This window comes from Podarcis liolepis (assembly GCF_965112155.1).
Source record: "Podarcis liolepis genome assembly, chromosome: 10".
In the NCBI taxonomy this organism is placed as follows: domain Eukaryota; kingdom Metazoa; phylum Chordata; class Lepidosauria; order Squamata; family Lacertidae; genus Podarcis; species Podarcis liolepis.
This window is the reverse complement of record NC_139562.1, coordinates 32,478,790-32,497,072: the sequence shown is the minus strand read 5'-3', so window position 1 is coordinate 32,497,072 and position 18,283 is coordinate 32,478,790. Positions and strand designations below refer to the sequence as shown.

Sequence of the window (18,283 nt, the reverse complement as noted above, 5' to 3'; positions counted from 1 at the left end):
CTCAAGAGTCTACTCCAGCACCATACTTCAAAAGCATCAATTCTTCGGCGATCAGCCTTCTTGATGGTCCAGCTCTCACTTCCATACATCACTACTGGGAAAACGATGGCTTTAACTACCGGTATACGGACCTTTGTTGGCAAGGTGATGTCTCTGCTTTTTAAGACGCTGTCTAGGTTTGCCATCGCCTTTCTCCCAAGGAGCAGGCGTCTTTTAATTTCGTGACTGCTGTCACCATCTGCAGTGATCTACAAGGATGGTAGGTGAGCAAATAACTAGGAAAGAAAAGCAATGTGTTTCTAAAGCTCTGTTAAATTTATCTTGGAAGAAAAATACTGTGATGGCTTACCTCTGAATAAACATGCAAAGGCTGTTATATGCATATTCTTTGTAAATATGTTTATGTATGAACGAAACAAGCACATAAACCTTAGTGTTTAACACCCTTGCTCTTCCCGGTCTCCATTCTGCATTCAGCAAGAGGCGAATGGCCTTTAACTTAAACCAAACCACTCCGCTTTCTCCCTTAAAAGCCAGTTATGGAGAAAAGCACCTCCTATGAACGAAGAAGGGTTTTTGAGTGAAGAGAGCAGAGTTACTTCAAACTTCAAAGCACTGCCACAAAAAAAGCCTGTAGCCTTGCCCTACTTTTTTATTATTCTCACACTGATTCCTTTATAATTCCAGCACTCTTACTCCGAAAGTCAAGAGAAGGCGGGTGGGGCGGAGTTCCTTCGCAATGCAGAGAGCCCTTACTTAGCTCTATGGGCGCCTTCGTGTGTCTAGAAATATGTGGGGTTAACGTCCGGCATGCAAACGTCACAGTGTTGCCGGATGAGCAACCTGCGACGTATATGGAAGGGGTGGGACCTGTCTACGAAAAATGCGATGTTAGGTACAATAACAGGATTGGAAGACTTAAAACTGTGTTAGCCCCAGTGGCCTAATGGATAAGGCATTGGCCTCCTAAGCCAGGGATTGTGGGTTCGAGTCCCATCTGGGGTGAAGTTTTTTCCACCCTTTCTACTCCTCTGTTATTCAGTTTGCATTTTGATGCTGTTTGAAGAATTACGCTTCCTCTCAGCGCGGTGGTCGGAGTAAGGCGCGAAAGGTATTAACTACAGTTATACTAACGGTAACGTGAGCGACACGCAGAGTAGTAATATTCTGCTGACTCTCTCGATACTACTTATGAGTAACTTTGGCACTGTGCGTAGCTTTCGTGCGGCGTGTTCATTTCACACAGCCTTTCCGCAGTAAAACTAATCATTTCACAGCCCTCGTCTTCAGCACACGGAGACTTAGCACATTTATGGCATAAAATGTGGTGGACCCCAGCCCGCTTCATAACAGGTTTACGCCACGAATGTGCAGCTAAGCCTTTATGGCGCCTTTGAACACTTTCTGGGACCCACCAGGGCTGACCACTATTGGGAGTCTATTTGCAGGTAAGGCTGGCGGTGGAAGAGCCTGGCTGTCAAGGCACCTCTGAAAGGGAAGCCTTCTGTGCTGGGAAAACCAGCCTTCCTCAGGCCGTTGTGGAACTACAATTCCCGCCGTGCCCGGCCGGAGATTTCAGGCATGGGTGTAGCGGGGCGCGGGGGGTGCTTCCCCCCAAATCGAGGAAATACATAGAAACACTTAACTGACGAATTACATCGCAGAGATCTCGGTTCTGCCCCCTCCCCCCACACATAAATCCTGGCCACGCCCACGCGTTCGGAAGTTTGAGTCCAACAGCCGTTGTTTCCTCGCGCCCTGCCTGCTCATTTCGCTCCCCCACGTCACGCCTCGGCCCCGAACTTAAGCACGAGGCTGCCGCGACGCCCACGCAGCTCACTGAGTTCGGTTGATCTCGGCTCTGTTAGCCGTCCCTGCAGGGCGGGCGAAAGGAGCTGTTCCGCGTTCCCCCGTCGGCTGATCTTATTGGCTGAACCTGGAACGGGCTGCGGCGTTTCATTGGCTGAGAGGAACCGAAGTGTTTGGCCAAGATGGCGGCGCTGGGTTCGCCTCTCCGTACTTTCCGCGGTCTGCTGCGCGAGCTCCGCTATGTGCAAGGCGGCCGCTCCTACCGGGAGACGGAGGCTTACCAATATCTGAAGGAAGCCTTCCGCGCCCACCGGGTACGTTGGTGAGGAGGAGTCGGCACGGCTGTGGGGTCGCTGTGTAAACAGAATGTGTGTCCCGTAATGTCGTTTATAATGTCGACCTTCTAGGTTACGGTAATGCACGCTGCGCGCGGCTGCTGTGAATAACCATAGCGTCTAGTCTTTTCATAAAATTATAAGAGTGCATTTCGTGCCTTAGGGTCTCCGCTATCCTCTCCCTGCGGTTTTATGGGTCCAGTTCAAGTTGTTAGATCCAGTACACTGCACCCAAACAGCTTTGGTTTATATACCAACCCTCTTTTTGATGTCTGCTCCCAGCTTTTATCAGCTAAGAAAATCATCTTGATATAAAGCAATTTGAGCGAATGAGACCAATAGGGGGTCCAGTGGTAAAGAAGGCTGTCTCTGCACATGGTGTAGAGGGAAGTGAGGGACAAATGGGCTTGCCAGTCTGGTAAGAGGGCCCATCTAGGAGAAGGAAAACTCTGATCTTAAACCTCAGCCACTTTGCAACTATCAACATTCATGAGAAAGGCTTTGGGAGTAAACCCTGAGGAAAAATCAGTACCAACTGCCTTGTGGGACATCTTCAGGAGAAAAAAAGGCTAAGAAGTAAACCCTACCTACACCAATCTGGAGTGGAGTCCCTAAGATGGCTGGATGGTGCCTTCTACCCCTTCTTCTGGCAACTCCTGTAGTCAAGCTGGCGCCAGACATATTGCTCTGCTTTCATTTGGACTTCATTTGGACATCAGCAAGGCCGAGAGGCAGGTCTTGTCTGGTCAGCCCAGGACTTATGTACACATTGCTCAGGCTTGTGCCCCGGGAAGGTCACTTTGGTGCTACTAACATAGTGGTACCCCTGGAGGCACACTCCAGTGTCTCTAGAGCAGAGGTTTTCAACCTTTTTGAGTCCATGGCTCCCTTGACCAACTACAGGAGTGGCACTCCTATGGGGCTCAGGAGCTCAGTTATGTCACCCCTCGCCTGCAGAGCTGGCAGCCTTTCACGCTTTTTCGAACACCCTCCCTTGTGGAGTGTTCTCTCAGCCTCCTGTCCTCTCCCCTCTCCTTGGGAGTCCTCTGGGCAGCCACTGCTGCTGTCCCTGGTCTCTTGAGCTGCTCCCCCTTGCTCCAAAGAGAAGTACCTCATCAAACTGTCCCACAGGGGCCTGGGACTTATCTGTTCATTCCCAACAGCAAGGGCTGGAGGACTGGCTGGGCTCCCTCAACTGCTTGCTTGCTTACTCCAAGGCCACATCAGCTCCTGGCAACTAGCACCCCCTGGCCAGCCCAAGGCGCCATTCGCCTGTGGAGCTTGTAGCCAGGGCTGCAACAAACAGCTGTGCAAGCTTTTGGTAGGCAGAGATGCAAGAGGGCATCAGAGGAGGGAGAGAAGAAAAGAGAGACAGAGGCCAGTCTTGCCCGTGACACCCCTGAACATCATTCAAGGCACCCCAGGATGCCACGGCACACTGGTTGAAAACCGCTGCTCTAGAGATAGACAGATGCCAACAATTGTCTATGGCTAAGTGTATTAACTGCAATTTCTGAACTTTTTTTCAAAAGCAACTCCATATAGATTACTGTTAAATGCAGTGATATCTGGAGGTTACTAGAGATGTGTTAGGCCATCTCTTTCTGGGTAGAGTCATAGCTGGCATTCTAGTCTAAACTGATAATCTTGTTTAGCTTGGCCATAATAATCTGATCAAATTAAAATGTATCTTGATCTAGCAAATTTCACAGCTTGATGGGATTCTAATAAGAATGCATAGATATATATTTATGAGGTTCTTATGTTCACCTACCTCTCTGTCTGCAGGTAACCAGTGAAAAATTATGCAGGGCCCAGCATGACCTACATTTCCAGGCTGCCACCTATCTCTGTCTTCTGCGTAGTGTCCGAGAACACTTAGCATTGCATAAGGAATATCATGGCAAAGGAGAGCGGTCACTAGAGGAAGCAGCTGGTCTTGTAGGCCTTAAACTGCCACAACAGCCTGGAGGGAAAGGATGGGAGCCATGAATATAACAAGATTTGTTCTTACTTCCTGAGAATGCTATATTGAGTTTTATTTTTGAAGAGACACATTTGTTCAAATAAAAATGCTTGTATGAAATATAGGACTCTTGACTGGAAATTTGCAGTGCCCTTAAATGTGATAAAGTACGGTCAACTTTCTGATACATATATTTGGTTGCTTATTCCATCTTCCCTTTCAGCCTGCCTGCACTGCCATAACAAAGTGTTAACTATACAGACTGCAAAGTGCATATGATGAAGACTCAGCTGTTTTCCCAACCAGGATTTTCTTTGATCCATTGAGTTAAGAAATACTAATTTGGGGTGCAATCCTTTCCACGCTTACCTGAGAGTAAGCCACAGTGAAGCCAGAACTTACTTCAAAGTAAACACGCACTGTAAATGTGCAATCAAAGCTACCTTGGAAATTGATAATTTAAATAGTTTAAATGTCAACCACCTTGCAACTAGCCAATTCAAAATCAACAGTTAAAAGCTAACATTATATGATATGATAAAGCATCAGTTATAAAAACTACAAACTTACTATTGCTTACTTTTAGAAAGACTGTGTAAGTACGGTAAATTGTATCCGCTAAAAAGATGGCCGTTAATTGAAATACAGTGGTTCTTGAACGTAATCCATTCCAGGAGTCTGTTCAACTCCCAAAACCGTTAGAAAGCCATGGCACTGCTTCCAATTGGCTTTAGGAGCTTCCTGCAATCAATTGGAAGCCGCGGAAGCCGCTTCGGATGTTTGGCTTCCGAAAAATGTTAGCAAACTGGAACACTTCAGTGTTTGCGGCGTTTCAGAGCTGATTTGTTCGGCAACTAAGCCGTTCGGGAACCAAGGTACCACTGTAGATCCAGAAGGGTGGGTGGATTTGTATGGCAATCACTGAAAGACCATGCATTGTTTTCATTGGGGGGGTATGTCAACAGAAGAAGTCTTTAGAGGTCTCACAATTGCCTCTTTCAGTGCTAATAGCCAAGGTGCATAATGTGCAAGGCAGTTGGCTACGCTCTGCCAAGCACCTTGCCCATCCCCAGGCTGCAGCAAAGTGAAATTCATCCATCAAAGTAAGAATGGATGGTTCACTTGAATATATCCATAAACTGAAAACAGGAGCTGATCTATATACTAGATGCACCCATATATTGAACTGCACAACTAGTACCATGTAATATGCAACTGGTGACGAATCTAAACTTCTTATTTATTTTTATTCCATCTATCTTTCAAGAAGCTTAGAGTGGCCTACAGTTTCAGACCATAGCCCTGTGAAGGATATGCTCAAAGACAGTAACAGGCGCAGGGTTAGTGGGAATTTAAAACTGGGACTTCTTGGTTTATGTCAAGTGATGTACACCCTCTAGCCACCCTATTCAAAAACGATGCAGCTATTATCACCTCTAAACTGTGGCCAGTGGTTTGGCTACGAAAAGGACCTTTTGAAGTTTCACGAGGTGGAGAGGAAGGTGAGCTTCCTTCAACGCTGTGGCCAAAGGAGTCGTTTTCTCTTTAAGAACATCTGCTAGGCCGCTGACGCTCGTCTGATTCAAAGGACGAAACGTCACAGAAAGAGGCTACGGGTGTCGCCTCCAATCAGCTCAAGCGGCGACCCGAAGGCGAGACGGCAGGAGCGAGAACGCCTGACGTCGCAGGCTCGACGAGCGCCTGGTTTAGCCAATCAGAGCGATACAAATAGTCGGGGAAGGCGGGAGCGCGCGCGCGCGCAAGGATGTCCGTTACTGCCAGGCTGCGCGCGCGCGCCTAGCGAGGCAAGCGAGAGAGGAGTGAGCGCGCGGGGGGGGGACTGGCGGCCCTCAGATACCGACGAGCACGAGGCGGTTACCCGCTTCCCTTTCCCGTAAGAAGAGGCGACGCTTCGGCTGCGCCGGCCTCGGAGGAGGAGAGCGTGTGAGAGAGAGAGACGGTGCGCTTGAGCTCGCCCCTGGGCGAAGCGACCGCGGCGTCGGCTTCGACATCTTCTAGGCCGCTGTGGGCGGGGCTTATTCGGACTCGGCCGGCCCTGCCGGGTCCCGCGCGCTTTCAGGATGTCGGCACAGGCCCAAATGCGCGCGATGCTGGACCAGCTTATGGGCACCTCCCGGGACGGTAAGAATGATTGCCTGCTAGTCAGGCTCGGAGAGGGCGGGGGCGCGTCCCCCTCGGTCGCGGGGAAGGAGAGCAGAAGGAGCAGGAAAGGCCTACTGCGATGATTGGCAGGTCCTGCGCCGCGGATCCTTTCTCCTCCCCTTCATGGGCGGGGCTTAAGGCAGGGTGAGAGGCCCCCGCTCGGGAGCCGCCACTACGATTTGTAAGAGGGACGTGTGTATGCCGATGCGGATGTGCAGGGAGCGGGAGAGGGACGCATCCTACTGCGAAGAAGGGCGCCTCTTTGGTCTGCAACGCACGCAGGGGCAACGTTGGCAGTGAAGTACTCAAAAGGATATGGGCTGCACTAGTTAATTATTAAATTCCCCGCTCCACTCTTCATTTTGGCTCATCAGTGAAACAGCAGTACACCTTATTCTGACCGGGGTAGGGGGAGCATCAGGTCATTTCGGTCACTGTAACTGTCATATATGTTTTGCCTACTGGAGATCTGACCCAAACCAGCATTTCAAGTCAATCCTGTATAACTAACATTGCAGAGAAGCATTTTTTAAATAGAAATTTTAGGAATTGTCTGGATCTGTTAAAAATTCTGCATTTATGTATTTTATTATATATTGTATTTGTATCCCACCTTTCCTTCCAAGGAGCTTAAGATACCATACATGGTTCCCACCACCCTTTCCATTCATACAACAGCCCTGTGAGGTAGGTTAGTCTTTGAAACAGTGGCTGGCTCAAGGTAACCAAGTGAGCATTGTGGCTGAGTCAGGATTTGAACCCTCGTGTCTCAGGTCCTAGTCCAACTCTATCCACAACACCACATTGGCTCTCCTGGGGAGTTCGTTTGTTTCTAGCTTTTTCCTTTTAATTTCACTTTGAAAATCAATGGTACCTGAAATAAAACACCTTAGAAGTACATTCTTTGAAAAGGGGCTGTTTTGACCACATGTCTCATAGTAAAAGCAGCAGCAGGAGTAAGCAAATATTCTAGTGGCCTGTTCATAGATTTGAATAGAATTCAAAGCATTCATCCATTAGTGAGCAAATATTAGTCCTTACTGAAAAAGTTATTATTCCAGGCACACAATAGGTTATTGAGGAAGGGAAAATGTTGAGCAGTGAATGTATTGCTATATTAAAAGTAGATATTGATACATATTCAGTCTTTTAAAGATACTTAAAGTGATTCAACAACTTGCATAGGCAGCTTGTTCAATCTAGGATTCTATGAGTCTTTCTTACCGTTTCATCTAAATCAGCTATAATGTCTTTTGTCCTTGGGGAAATGATGATGAGCTTCTCCTGGCAGTCTTTTAAAGTATGTATGTCCATATGAGCCCCTATCCACTTCAGTAAAATTGGAATAGCATCACATTACAGTACACCCCCCATATATGGGCATGGTGGGAAGGCTTTTGTGAGAAGTTAGATCGTGAGAGCATTCCTACCAGTTTCAGAGCTGGCACACCAAGCAAGTCTTGGGCAAGAAGCAAGGCTGAGAGCTTTATTAATTTTTCAAATTTATATTTTTATAGCTTGGTTGCTTTTCCTATGCTTTTTCAATTTTTTATTTTGTTTGTTTAATGGAAAGCTGAGCTGTAAGCATTGTAAAACTTAAGAACGATAATACAACAGAAATCCAATAAAACAGTACTAACAAAATATTAAAAATATTAAAACAAGAATTCAGGAAATTCACACAAATAAAATACAGGGTCTGAGATCATGGGCCAGGAAATGTCTGGGCAAAGACATAGGTTTTAACAAGTCTCCTGAAGCAATTGATTGTTGCTTCATGTATGGCCGAAGGCAGGTCATCCCATTGTACACGGACAATAACAAATGTCACCAAACTGTGGACTTGGAGTTGGGATGCTAAGTGTGGAAGTGAATATTTATGCTCTACACAAAAGTTCAGAGGTGGTTTCTTTTAGACTAAAATAAATTATGTAGTTATGCTGTTGCTTGATCAGGTGAGAGAACTTTCTCATTTAAAACCTATGTGTTTTACTTTTTGTCTCTTTCAGAGCAGGGGATTTGTTCTTGGTCAACTTTCACACATGCTGGCTGTGTTTTTTATGCAGAAACTTTTTAAGGGCAATGGATGCTGTTGAAGAGCTCTTACCATCAAAACGTTCTTCCCAGTGCTTAGTCAGAATCTCCTTTCTTGTAACTTGAATTGATTGCCTTGGGTCCTAGCCTCCAGGGCAGGAGAAAACAAGCTTGCCCCATCTTCCATGTGACGGCCTTTTAGATATTTGAAGATGACTATTAAATCTCCTCTGTTGACTCTTTACCAGGCTAAACATACCCAACTCCTTCAGCAGTTCCTCATAATGCTTGGTTTCCAGATCCTTTATCATCTTGGTCGCCCTCTACACATGTTGCAGCTTGTCAGTGTCCTTAAATTGTGGTGCCCAGAAGTGGACACAGTACTCCAGATGTGGTCTGATTAAGGCAGAACAGAGCAGTACTGTGACTTCCTTTGATTGGGACACTAGATTTCTGTTGATGCAGCCTAGAATGGCATTAGGTTTTTGTTGTTGCATCACATGGTTGACTAAAGTTAACCCCTAGATCCTTTTCACAAGTGTTACTGGCAAGCCAGTTGTCCCCTATATTATATTGGTGCTGCTGGTTCTTCCTACCTAAGTGTAGAACCTTATATTTGTCCTTATTAAAATTCCTTTTGTTTGTTTTGACCCAGTTCTCCAACCTGTTAGGGTCTTTTTGAATCCCGATTCTGTCTTAGGCGGCATTAGCTACCCCTCCCAATTTGATGTCATCTGCAAATTTTATGAGCCTCCTCTCAATCAATTAATTCAAGTCATTTATAAAGATGTACAACAGCGGGCCCAGGATAGAACCCTGCAGCACTCCACTTGTCGCTTTTTCCCAGCATGATGAGGTACTCTTTATGAGCACTCTTTTGGTTCAGTCAACCCATTACAAATCCACCTAACAGTAACTTCATCCAGCCCACATTTTACCAGCTTCTCTGCAAGAATGTCATGGGGTGCTTTGGCAAAAAGCCTTACTGAAATCAAGATAACACTATGTCCACAGCCTTCTCCTAATCCACCAAGCTTGTAACACCATCAAGAAAGAAAATGAGACTTGTCTGGCATGACTTATTTTTGAGAAACCCATGCTGAGTCTTAGTAATCATAGCATCCTTTTCTAAGTGGTCACAGCCTGACTGTTTATCTGTTCCAGAACCTTTCCTGGTGTTGTCAAACTCACTGATCATTAGTTACCTGGGTCTTTTTTTCTCCATTTTAAGATGGGTACAATATTTGCCCGCCTCCAGTCTTCAGGGACCTTGCCTTCTCTCAAAAAGTTCACAAAGATTATAGATAGAGGCTCTGTGATTACACCCACAAGCTCCTTTAGTACCCTTGGGTGCAGTTTGCCAGGCCCTGGAGATTTGAATTCATTTTAAAGTATCTAGGTGTTCCCTTACCACTTTTTTCCTATCTTGGGCTGCAGCTTCCTCCTTACATCATTAATTCTGGTATCATCGGGTTGGGCACTGCTCTCCTCTTGGGTGAAGACAGGCAAAGTAGATATTGAACAGTTCTGCCTTTTAATAATAATAATAATAATAATATCTTTATTGTCATTGCCCCCTCTCGGGGACAACGAAATTACTTGGCTGCTTTGTCTTCTTCATGCAGAGAACCTACTACTTGCTTATTCTTGTTTCAAACACAGCCAAAGAATCATCATTATTATTAACCTTTCTTGCAAGCCTGAGCTCATTCTGAGCTTTGGCCTCCTGACCTTTTCACTGCAGCTTTTGTCTACTAATGTATACCCTTTCTTCAGTATACATTTTCAGAAGGTTCATCCATGAAGGAAAAATTGGCACATTAAATGCAGAATGAAATTTTGAATGGTGGCCATCAGGGTAAAACTTGGTGAACTGCTTAATTGCCATTCTGCATATTTGCTGCATAGCATTTTGAAGTTGCTTTGTTAAGCTACATTTTAAAGTTAACCTGTGTCATTGTATCCTTCTATGGAGATGCTTATAACACTGTATCTACAGAATCCCAATAGTTACAATGCAGTACAGTAATACAGTGGTGCCCTGCAAGACGAATGCCTCGCAAGACGGAAAACCCGCTAGACGAAAGGGTTTTCCGTTTTGGAGGTGCTTCGCAAAACGAATCTCCTATGGGCTTGCTTCGCAAGACGACAATGCCTTGCGAGTTCCTGCAGGTTTTTTTTCCTCCCCCCCTTTTTCTAAGCTGCTAAGCCGCTTATCAGCTGATGCGATCAGCAGATAAGCCGCTAATAGTGCTAATCCACTTAATCTGTCAATGGGCTTGCTTCGCAAGACGAAAAAACCGCTAGACGAAGAGAATCACAGAACGGATTCTTTTCGTCTTGCGAGGCACCACTATACCTCCGTGAACGTCCGCCTCATCTAGCGTCCATTCCGGCGAACGTCCGTTGCAAACCCGCAAGTACCGGAATGGGTTACTTCCGGGTTTGCCACTCGCGCATGCGCAGAAGTGCAAACCGTTCCGTGCGCATGCGCAGACGCGGCGCTTTGCCCTGCGTCCTTTTTTGTTAGTGGCTGGGGCTCCGGAACGAATCCCAGTCGCAAAACAAGGTACAGCTGTACCGATAAAGCTTGTTCGTGAACTCTGAACTGTCGGTTTATTGCATTGTTTTATCAACTTGTAACTGATTAGCATCTCTGAACTATATAGGATCCCTTAAATAGAAGGGATTCCACTAATATTAGTATTGTATTTCTAGAAATAGGAATGGAGGAGGAAAAGTTATTGGTCAGTCTGAAAATAGTAATTATCAAAAAGTTGAGATGATTAAAATATAATTGTGGATATCCTCTTAAGGTCATACTTGTTCAGATATTGAATATCCATAATAATACTGAATAGTTTAAAATGTAATCTGAAGAAGAAAATACACAAAGCATATTTAAAATGACTGTGTAACTTAGATATATTTACTACGGCCTAACCTGATTTAATACTTACATTGGTTATACTTAGAGTTGTAGTGAAAATGAAATCTGGTTTTTGCTTTTGGTATATGATGGCCCCCACTGAGTTAAGATCTGGTGGATTATGAATAATTTAATTTTTAGAGGGAGCTGAGTTTTAATATCCACAAAAGGTGTAATTTGGATATGTAACAGTTATCCTCACAGGCTTTTCCTAAATGAGATGTCATATAATTAATTGCTTCCATCTCTACCAAGTAGTATATGGAAATATGGTTTGGGCCAGAGACCTTGGAAAAAAAGGAAGCTGCTGTTTCTAAAGATGAACTCAGGGTTTTGTGATCACATATATTCATTGCTACAATTGCAAGAATAAACCTCTTCATGAGAACGTTGTAACGTATAGCAGTAGATTAGTAGAAGATTATTCCTTTTCACTCCAAAATTATTAGGGGTGCTGGAGTACAGCAATCAGATTTTATCTAAAATTGTATTTTAAATAGCTGAGCAACATTCTGTTTTTAGTTTGTTTAAAATTTGGCAAGTCTGTCATTAAAGAGTTTACTCATATGTAATGATTTGCATTTTGATACAAGTTGCAGTAATGGGAAAAACTAGACTTTCTTATGGAAACAGTTATATTTACTAGCAAGTCTGGAAAAAATACTTCAAATTCTAGGCATCAGAATCAGTGTTTTTGAGCCAACATCATATCATTTGCTTTCTGGGCCGTCTGGAGGAAAGAGGAGGGAATAAACAAAACATAGACACCTAGGAGTTAAAATATTTTTCCAGTCATAGTTCATAGGAGGCTATTTTTCACTAAACTCCCCTGAATAACAGGCTGACACATTGCTACCAGGCACAAAATTAGTCAGGTTTCCCACCATTCTTTACATTCAACATGTATTTCTAGATGCTGTAATGAAAATGCTGGCAGAGTTTATTATATACAAACTGAACAATCTGGCCCCTTGTTTTATTTATAAAGGTTCAATGTATCTATGCCTGCCTACTTCATTCTGCAAGGGAGTGTCAGAAAGGCCCCGCATTCGCCGAGCCGTGAGTTATTGCTAACTTTTCAGATGTGTTAATTAATGTGGAACAACGACTTGTGTCTTTAAAAAGAGAAAGAGGGGAAAACATATCAGTTCCTCAAATCTTCTGCAGTAGCAGGCATGACTTAAAGACAGCTCTAAATTTTCATTAGTATAAAATGGTTAAATTTATAGACTTAGCTTCTGAAAACCTATTGTTGAACTACTTTGAAGCCATTCTAATTTGTGAATTACTAATCTAATTATCCACTTTATTTCTGAAACAAATGTTTAAGTGGAATAGAACCCATATGAAAATGCTACATTTGAGTTCTGCAAAGGGCAGATAGCTAAAACTGGAAAAACATACTGGAATTATGAAGTCTAGAATTTTGAGTGTAGAACCACTGCATAGATGCACTTAAAGTTGCCTATTTCAAGTTGATTGAAATAGGATAGTGATTACTTTTATAATAGCAAGCTTCTATATCCTCTGAGGTGAATGAGGTTGGGATGAAGTTGCAAACGTACCATTTTCCCAGCAGCTCTCCTCTGCTTCAGTAATTCACCAGTAGGTTTTCATTATACATAATTATAATTTAAGGGGTAAACTAAAAACAAACAAACACTTGAATAACTTGAGTTGTATAACTGCTGCTGCATCTTTAAACTGGAAATACCTTTTGCGGGGACCTCATATTCAAATCTGAAATAGTAATTATTCCACTGTCCCTTTTCTTGAAGGAAAATAAATCAGTAGCCAGGTGTTGAGTTTTCCATTTAGACCTAATATTTCCAACCTTGTTCACAGATGTGATTGATTAGAGTTGCAATTGGACTTCAGTGTGTGGTAAGCAGGCTGACGTGTTTGTGTTTATAGAACTCTGTTTGTCATTAATGTAGATGCAGTGTGTTCAGCTTATGGGGTTTTAGCTGTCTTAATGCTGCTAGGGAGAATTTTATTTTTTCCAGTGTTCTAGGTTTATAAAAACTCTTCAGTATGTTTGAACCTGCCAAAGTAGGTTGCTGTGAATGATGTCTTGAAGAAATGGCTGCTGGCAACCAGTAGACACTCAATAAATGTATTGTAAATGCTTGTAAGGCTGTTCATACTAATGCCAAGTGCTGTCCACATGAGCAGGAATAAAAATCTGTTGCATATGTACTTGTATTTTTGAGGCAGTTCTCATTCCATATAGTCCTGTTTTTAGCTTTCTTGCATTATTTGAGTATTGTGTGGTACATAAAATAATTACCACATGTAATTACCAAGGTTAAAATAGTATCAGTTCTTCAGATTCTAATATTTTGTGTGTGTGAAATGAAGAACAAAAGTGAAACTACACTGGTTTTAGAACATTATGTGCCTAATCAGAAATGTCTGTTTATGTGTTACAGGGGATACTACCCGCCAGCGAATCAAATTCAGTGATGACAGAGTGTGCAAAAGTCATCTTCTCAACTGCTGCCCTCATGATGTCCTCTCTGGAACAGTGCGTATTTCATTTTATTTTATACTTTGGAGATACATTTTCCTTTGCTGCAAAAATAGCATTAAGTATTAACCATACAGGTTTTAGCAATTTCAGGTCCCAGTTTGTCTGAAAATATGTAGAGGTGTCAGACCAGTTTATGGCATTTCTTGTTACTGATGTACACACACATTTACATAAATTATGAGAATGATTAATTAAGATATTGTAGAAATGAAATCCCTATTGATGATTATGTCTTTTGAAATGATTGCAGCAGAAACTAATACAGTGTTGAATTTTGAATCAAAACATGTTATAAAACTGGAGGCAGATCAAAATAACATCACCTCCCCACCCAAAACCCCTCAGAACTGTTCTCATGATGGTAAAATATTTTGATCTGCCGCCTCCTCTGGAATATTAATTGATCTGCTAGACCCAATTTACTTGCTTTCTTACAGAATCTCTGCTTTCTTATCTTGCTGTACTGAATTATTCGTGTTGCTAGTTTGCCATGTTAAGTCACCTTTCCACTGTATTTGTAAAATATGAGTTCTAACCATCTCTTTCCAGTTTCTGTCCAGATTTCCAAATATATTTTCACTGTCAACAAGAAATGAATGCACTTTGTAATCATGCTTATGTCTAATTTTATCAGTTGGAAGTAGGATCATGATGTTGAATGAATCAAAGCAGCTTTTAATTATGAACCCTCTTAGGCATTTGTGCTTCTACTCATTTGATCTTTCCTTACTCTGAATGAAAGAATTTTGCATGAGTGCCTAAATTGGAGGTGTCTGACTTTGTATTCTCGGAGCCTGCGTTGTTTTCCAGACAGCAATCTAGGGACATGCTTTGCGGATTGTTGGGTCCTGTAGCAAAATTGGTAGCATCTAAAAATAAGCATAGCAAGAGCATTCGCATTAAAATGTATATTGTCTTAAAACGTTCTTCTTTTTGTCCGTAGTATCACTTGTAAGAAACATAAACCATACCTTCATTTACCTGGGGCCAGATAAAATTACTTTAGCGACTAGATCCAGTCTGCAGACTACCACTTGGCCATCCCTGAACTAAGTTAAGACCAATGCAAACCTAATTCCAAATTTCTCAGTTCAGTCTGAATCCTTGAGCTACAGGAAATATACATGCAGCACAAATTCTTTTTTGCTGCTGTTCTTCATCATCTTGAAGGTTGGTCACAATGAATACTCTCTGATAAGCAGGGGTTCAAATAAAGCTTCCTTTAAAAAGAAAAATTCATAAGATAGCTGAGTGATGTTATAGAACTCCTAAGAGGATGGAAAGAACAAATACTAATCATAGAGTTGGAAGAGACCCCAAGGGTCATCTAGTCCAATCCCCAGCAATACAGGATATTTGATGCAAGCTGGTAGAAATCTGTTAGAAACTTAGTTGCAAAATTAAGGTAGTGTCTCTTAAGCACTAGTTCCTTCATTGCTGCTTTATCAGGAGCTAAACCTTAATTTTGGTGTGATAACTGGTTAGATAAAAAGATAAAAGATCAATAATCTAGATTTGTCAGTGTGAATGTGCTTATAACTTGATAATGAAATATTCACTTCTAAGCTACATTTCCCCACTGCCCTCATCACACACAAATTGATATTTAACATTGAGTTACCAGTGATCTTTTAGGAACATTTTTACTTTATAACATACTTTAGACTGCAGATCTGGGGCATAATTGAGTCTCTCATCCTAGAACTCACTGCACATAAAAACCTATGTGTATAGGAGAAAGGTTCTAGCATAGCCTAACTTGCTGCCTTTTTATGTAGGGGACATTTTTTCCCTGTGAGGGTGGATCTGAGAAAGTATAATAAGGTAACTATTAGGACCACAGAGTGGGATGGGGACACAAGAAAAGGGTAAGAGAGGAAGAAAAATGAAGAAAAACCAGAGGAACTTGCTTCTCCCACCACACATTAAGTAGCCCAGTTGAGAAGGGGAAAGAGAGTATTCCTGTTTGTCTGTTTTTATTTTGAAGATTTTTAACCCACTATTCATTAAAGATAATTCCAGAGTAGGCTTTTCAAACTACTGAATGCTGCCTCAGACGCTTTAGTGGTCAGCCAAGCTCTGTTGTTAAAAGCTCTCCCCCCCCCCTCATGTTTGTCTAAAGGCCAAAATAGGTATGGTTTGTTAAAACATTAGTTGCCTTAGATAGGCAGACCTTCAGGGTCCCATCAGCCTCCCAGCATCCCAAGTTCTGTGGCAAGTACTGTACTCCACAAGGCAAACAAGAAAAGCAAATCTGATGGCATAGGAGCAAATGGTGTTTGAGTAAGGAAAAGAGTGGCATTGAATTTTTATTTACACTTCAAAGATTTTATCATTTTATATCCTTCATTATCAGATAATCTAGGAGCAAAATATATTTCTCCTGTGGTCCTTCCCCATTTCCTCCCACATGTGTTGTAGGCTTTTCTGTCTAACGGTATTAAAGTAAGGGTACCCTACTGCATGTCATTTCAACCAGAGAACTACAAATGTTTCAGTTGACTTCAGGACAGCTGAAAATCTGTAGTTGCCCCAGTACTGTCCCTCCCACAGCTTGGAGAAAGGGCAAGATCTTACCTCCGACATAATGCTGGCTTTTAAAGGCTCAAAGTGCCTCAAAAGCACTGCATGATATCAGGGACAAAATACCGTCACCCACACAATTCAGTGAGGCAGGTGGGGGCTTATCCTTGTTGCACTGTGCTTTGGAAGCATTTGCAGTGTCTGACTTCAGGGACAATCTCCTCTCAAACTTGCAGGAGAGGGCTCCATACAGTGGGATAATTTGTAGACATTCCCACCCCATATTAATCACCTTATCTACAATAACTGACCTTCTAATGCTGGCCTTGGATTTACAGAACTGAAAGTTCTGGTCACATACAGGACTTTTAATATTTCTTCTTATAGTGACAGTCTCCATGCATCCTGGAAAACACCCCATGTGACACAAGGGGCTGCTGCTAGATGGTAAAATTGATTTCTTTCTGTCCCCCATGCATACATCATAGTACCTTATGCTTGTATGGATCCAAACCTGATGGTACCTTGGTTTAAGAACAGTCTGGTTTAAGAATGATTTGGTTTACAAACTCCACAAAACCGGAAATAGTGTCTTGGTTTGAGAACTTTACCTTGGTCTAAGAACAGAATCCGAATGGTAGAAGGGCACCGGCAGCGGGAGGCCTCATTAGGGAAAGCGCACCTTGGTTTAAGAACAGTTTTGGTTTAAGAACAGACTTCCGGAATGGATTAAGTTTGTAAACCGAGGTGCCACTGTGTTTAATTTTTCAAAAGTGAACTTAAGCCAAACAAATTCAATAATGTCAGAACTGGTAGCAATATCTATTAGTCTGAAGTGAACAAAATTGAAATGTATGTTGTAGCTGAGCAGAATCAAACTACGTAGTGCAGTGTTTTGACTCAAGTTCCCAAAACCCTAAAGAAAATCCATGACAATTAAACAGTCCTAAATGTTTGCTGTGTAGACGCAGCCTATATGTCCTAGCCCCCTCTTTAAGGTTTTTATACTAATATACTGTAACTGAATATCAAGTACTGTCTAGTTATAGCTGCAGAGCTGAAATACTATATAAGTCATTGCATAGGAAAAAGAAAGGTAGATTTTAAGGGCTATACTGGTACCCAAACTTCCATTGTTGGAAAAATAGGAATGTTTCTAAAGATAATGGACGATGGTCAACATAAGTCACATTTAGTACACCAACTGAAAGCACTATGAATCCATTTATTTTACTGACTCTACTCAGAGTCTGACTTAGTTGGATATCACCCACTGAGTGAGCTTATACACACATCTCTGAGAGTAAGTCTCAATGAATTTGTTTCCTGCTTGGCAGGGGGTTGGACTCGATGGCCCTTGTGGTGTCTTCCAACTCTATGATTCTATGATTCTATGAATTCAGTGGGGCTTCTCAGTAGGCATGTATAGGATTGCATTGCCAGCTTCCTTGAATATGAGGGGAAAGCAGTGCTCTTTTCTGCATATCAGGGATGGGGAACCATTTCTAGCTCAAAGGCTGCCTTCCCTTCCAGCGGCCATGTGCCAGTGGTGGGTGGGGTGAGAGGCAAAAGTAGACAAAGCAACAAGTATAAATTACATTTGTACATTAGGCTAGTTTTTACACACATCCTCCAGGCAAGCAAGAAGAAAACATCCTAGCCAGGTGAAAACACTGATGGAGGGTGCAAAGTAGAGCCAGCGAGGAAGTGTGTCCTAGGAAGAGATTTGAAGTTCCCCATCACTACTGTTTTTTAATGTCAGGAGGTTATGTTGTTTGCCCAACCACTGTTTGTATAAGCAAGAAAAGAGACACTATATATGTGTGTGTGTGTGTGTGTGTGTGTGTGTGTGTGTGTGATATATATATATATATATATATATATATATATATATATATATATAAAAATTTGGTTTCCACTTGTGGTTTTTGGGAGGGATGCAAACCAGATGCCCACATTCTCATGTAACAGTTGTCCTGCTACAAATAGCT

At 42.6% G+C, this 18,283-nt stretch overlaps 1 protein-coding gene and 1 long non-coding RNA gene across 4 annotated transcripts in view; one reads left to right on the top strand and one right to left on the bottom strand.

Annotated features, from left to right (window-relative positions):
• LOC310687535 overlaps nt 1-17,606 on the bottom strand; it is a 43,309-nt gene extending 25,703 nt beyond the window's left edge. The window contains exons 1-5 of the long non-coding RNA XR_014516456.1: nt 16,942-17,606; nt 10,677-16,903; nt 9,907-10,207; nt 7,498-9,838; nt 3,919-4,110 (exon numbers count right to left, since the gene is read on the bottom strand). This is a non-coding gene — a long non-coding RNA (uncharacterized lncRNA). The remainder of the gene's footprint in view (nt 1-3,918; nt 4,111-7,497; nt 9,839-9,906; nt 10,208-10,676; nt 16,904-16,941) is intronic.
• The window catches only part of LOC310687519 (putative RNA-binding protein Luc7-like 2), a 28,088-nt gene continuing 11,748 nt past the window's right edge, over nt 1,944-18,283 (top strand). Inside the window, exons 1-3 of one of the 3 annotated variants that reach the window (XM_083462662.1) lie at nt 1,944-2,123; nt 3,933-4,080; nt 13,669-13,763. In XM_083462662.1, coding sequence (XP_083318788.1) covers nt 1,992-2,123; nt 3,933-4,080; nt 13,669-13,763 — 375 coding nt within the window. In that variant the 5' untranslated portion in view covers nt 1,944-1,991. Of the gene's footprint in view, nt 2,124-3,932; nt 4,081-5,727; nt 6,253-12,224; nt 12,296-13,668; nt 13,764-18,283 lie in introns of those variants that run through there. The other 2 variants (XM_083462661.1, XM_083462660.1) reach the window with 2 other exon arrangements.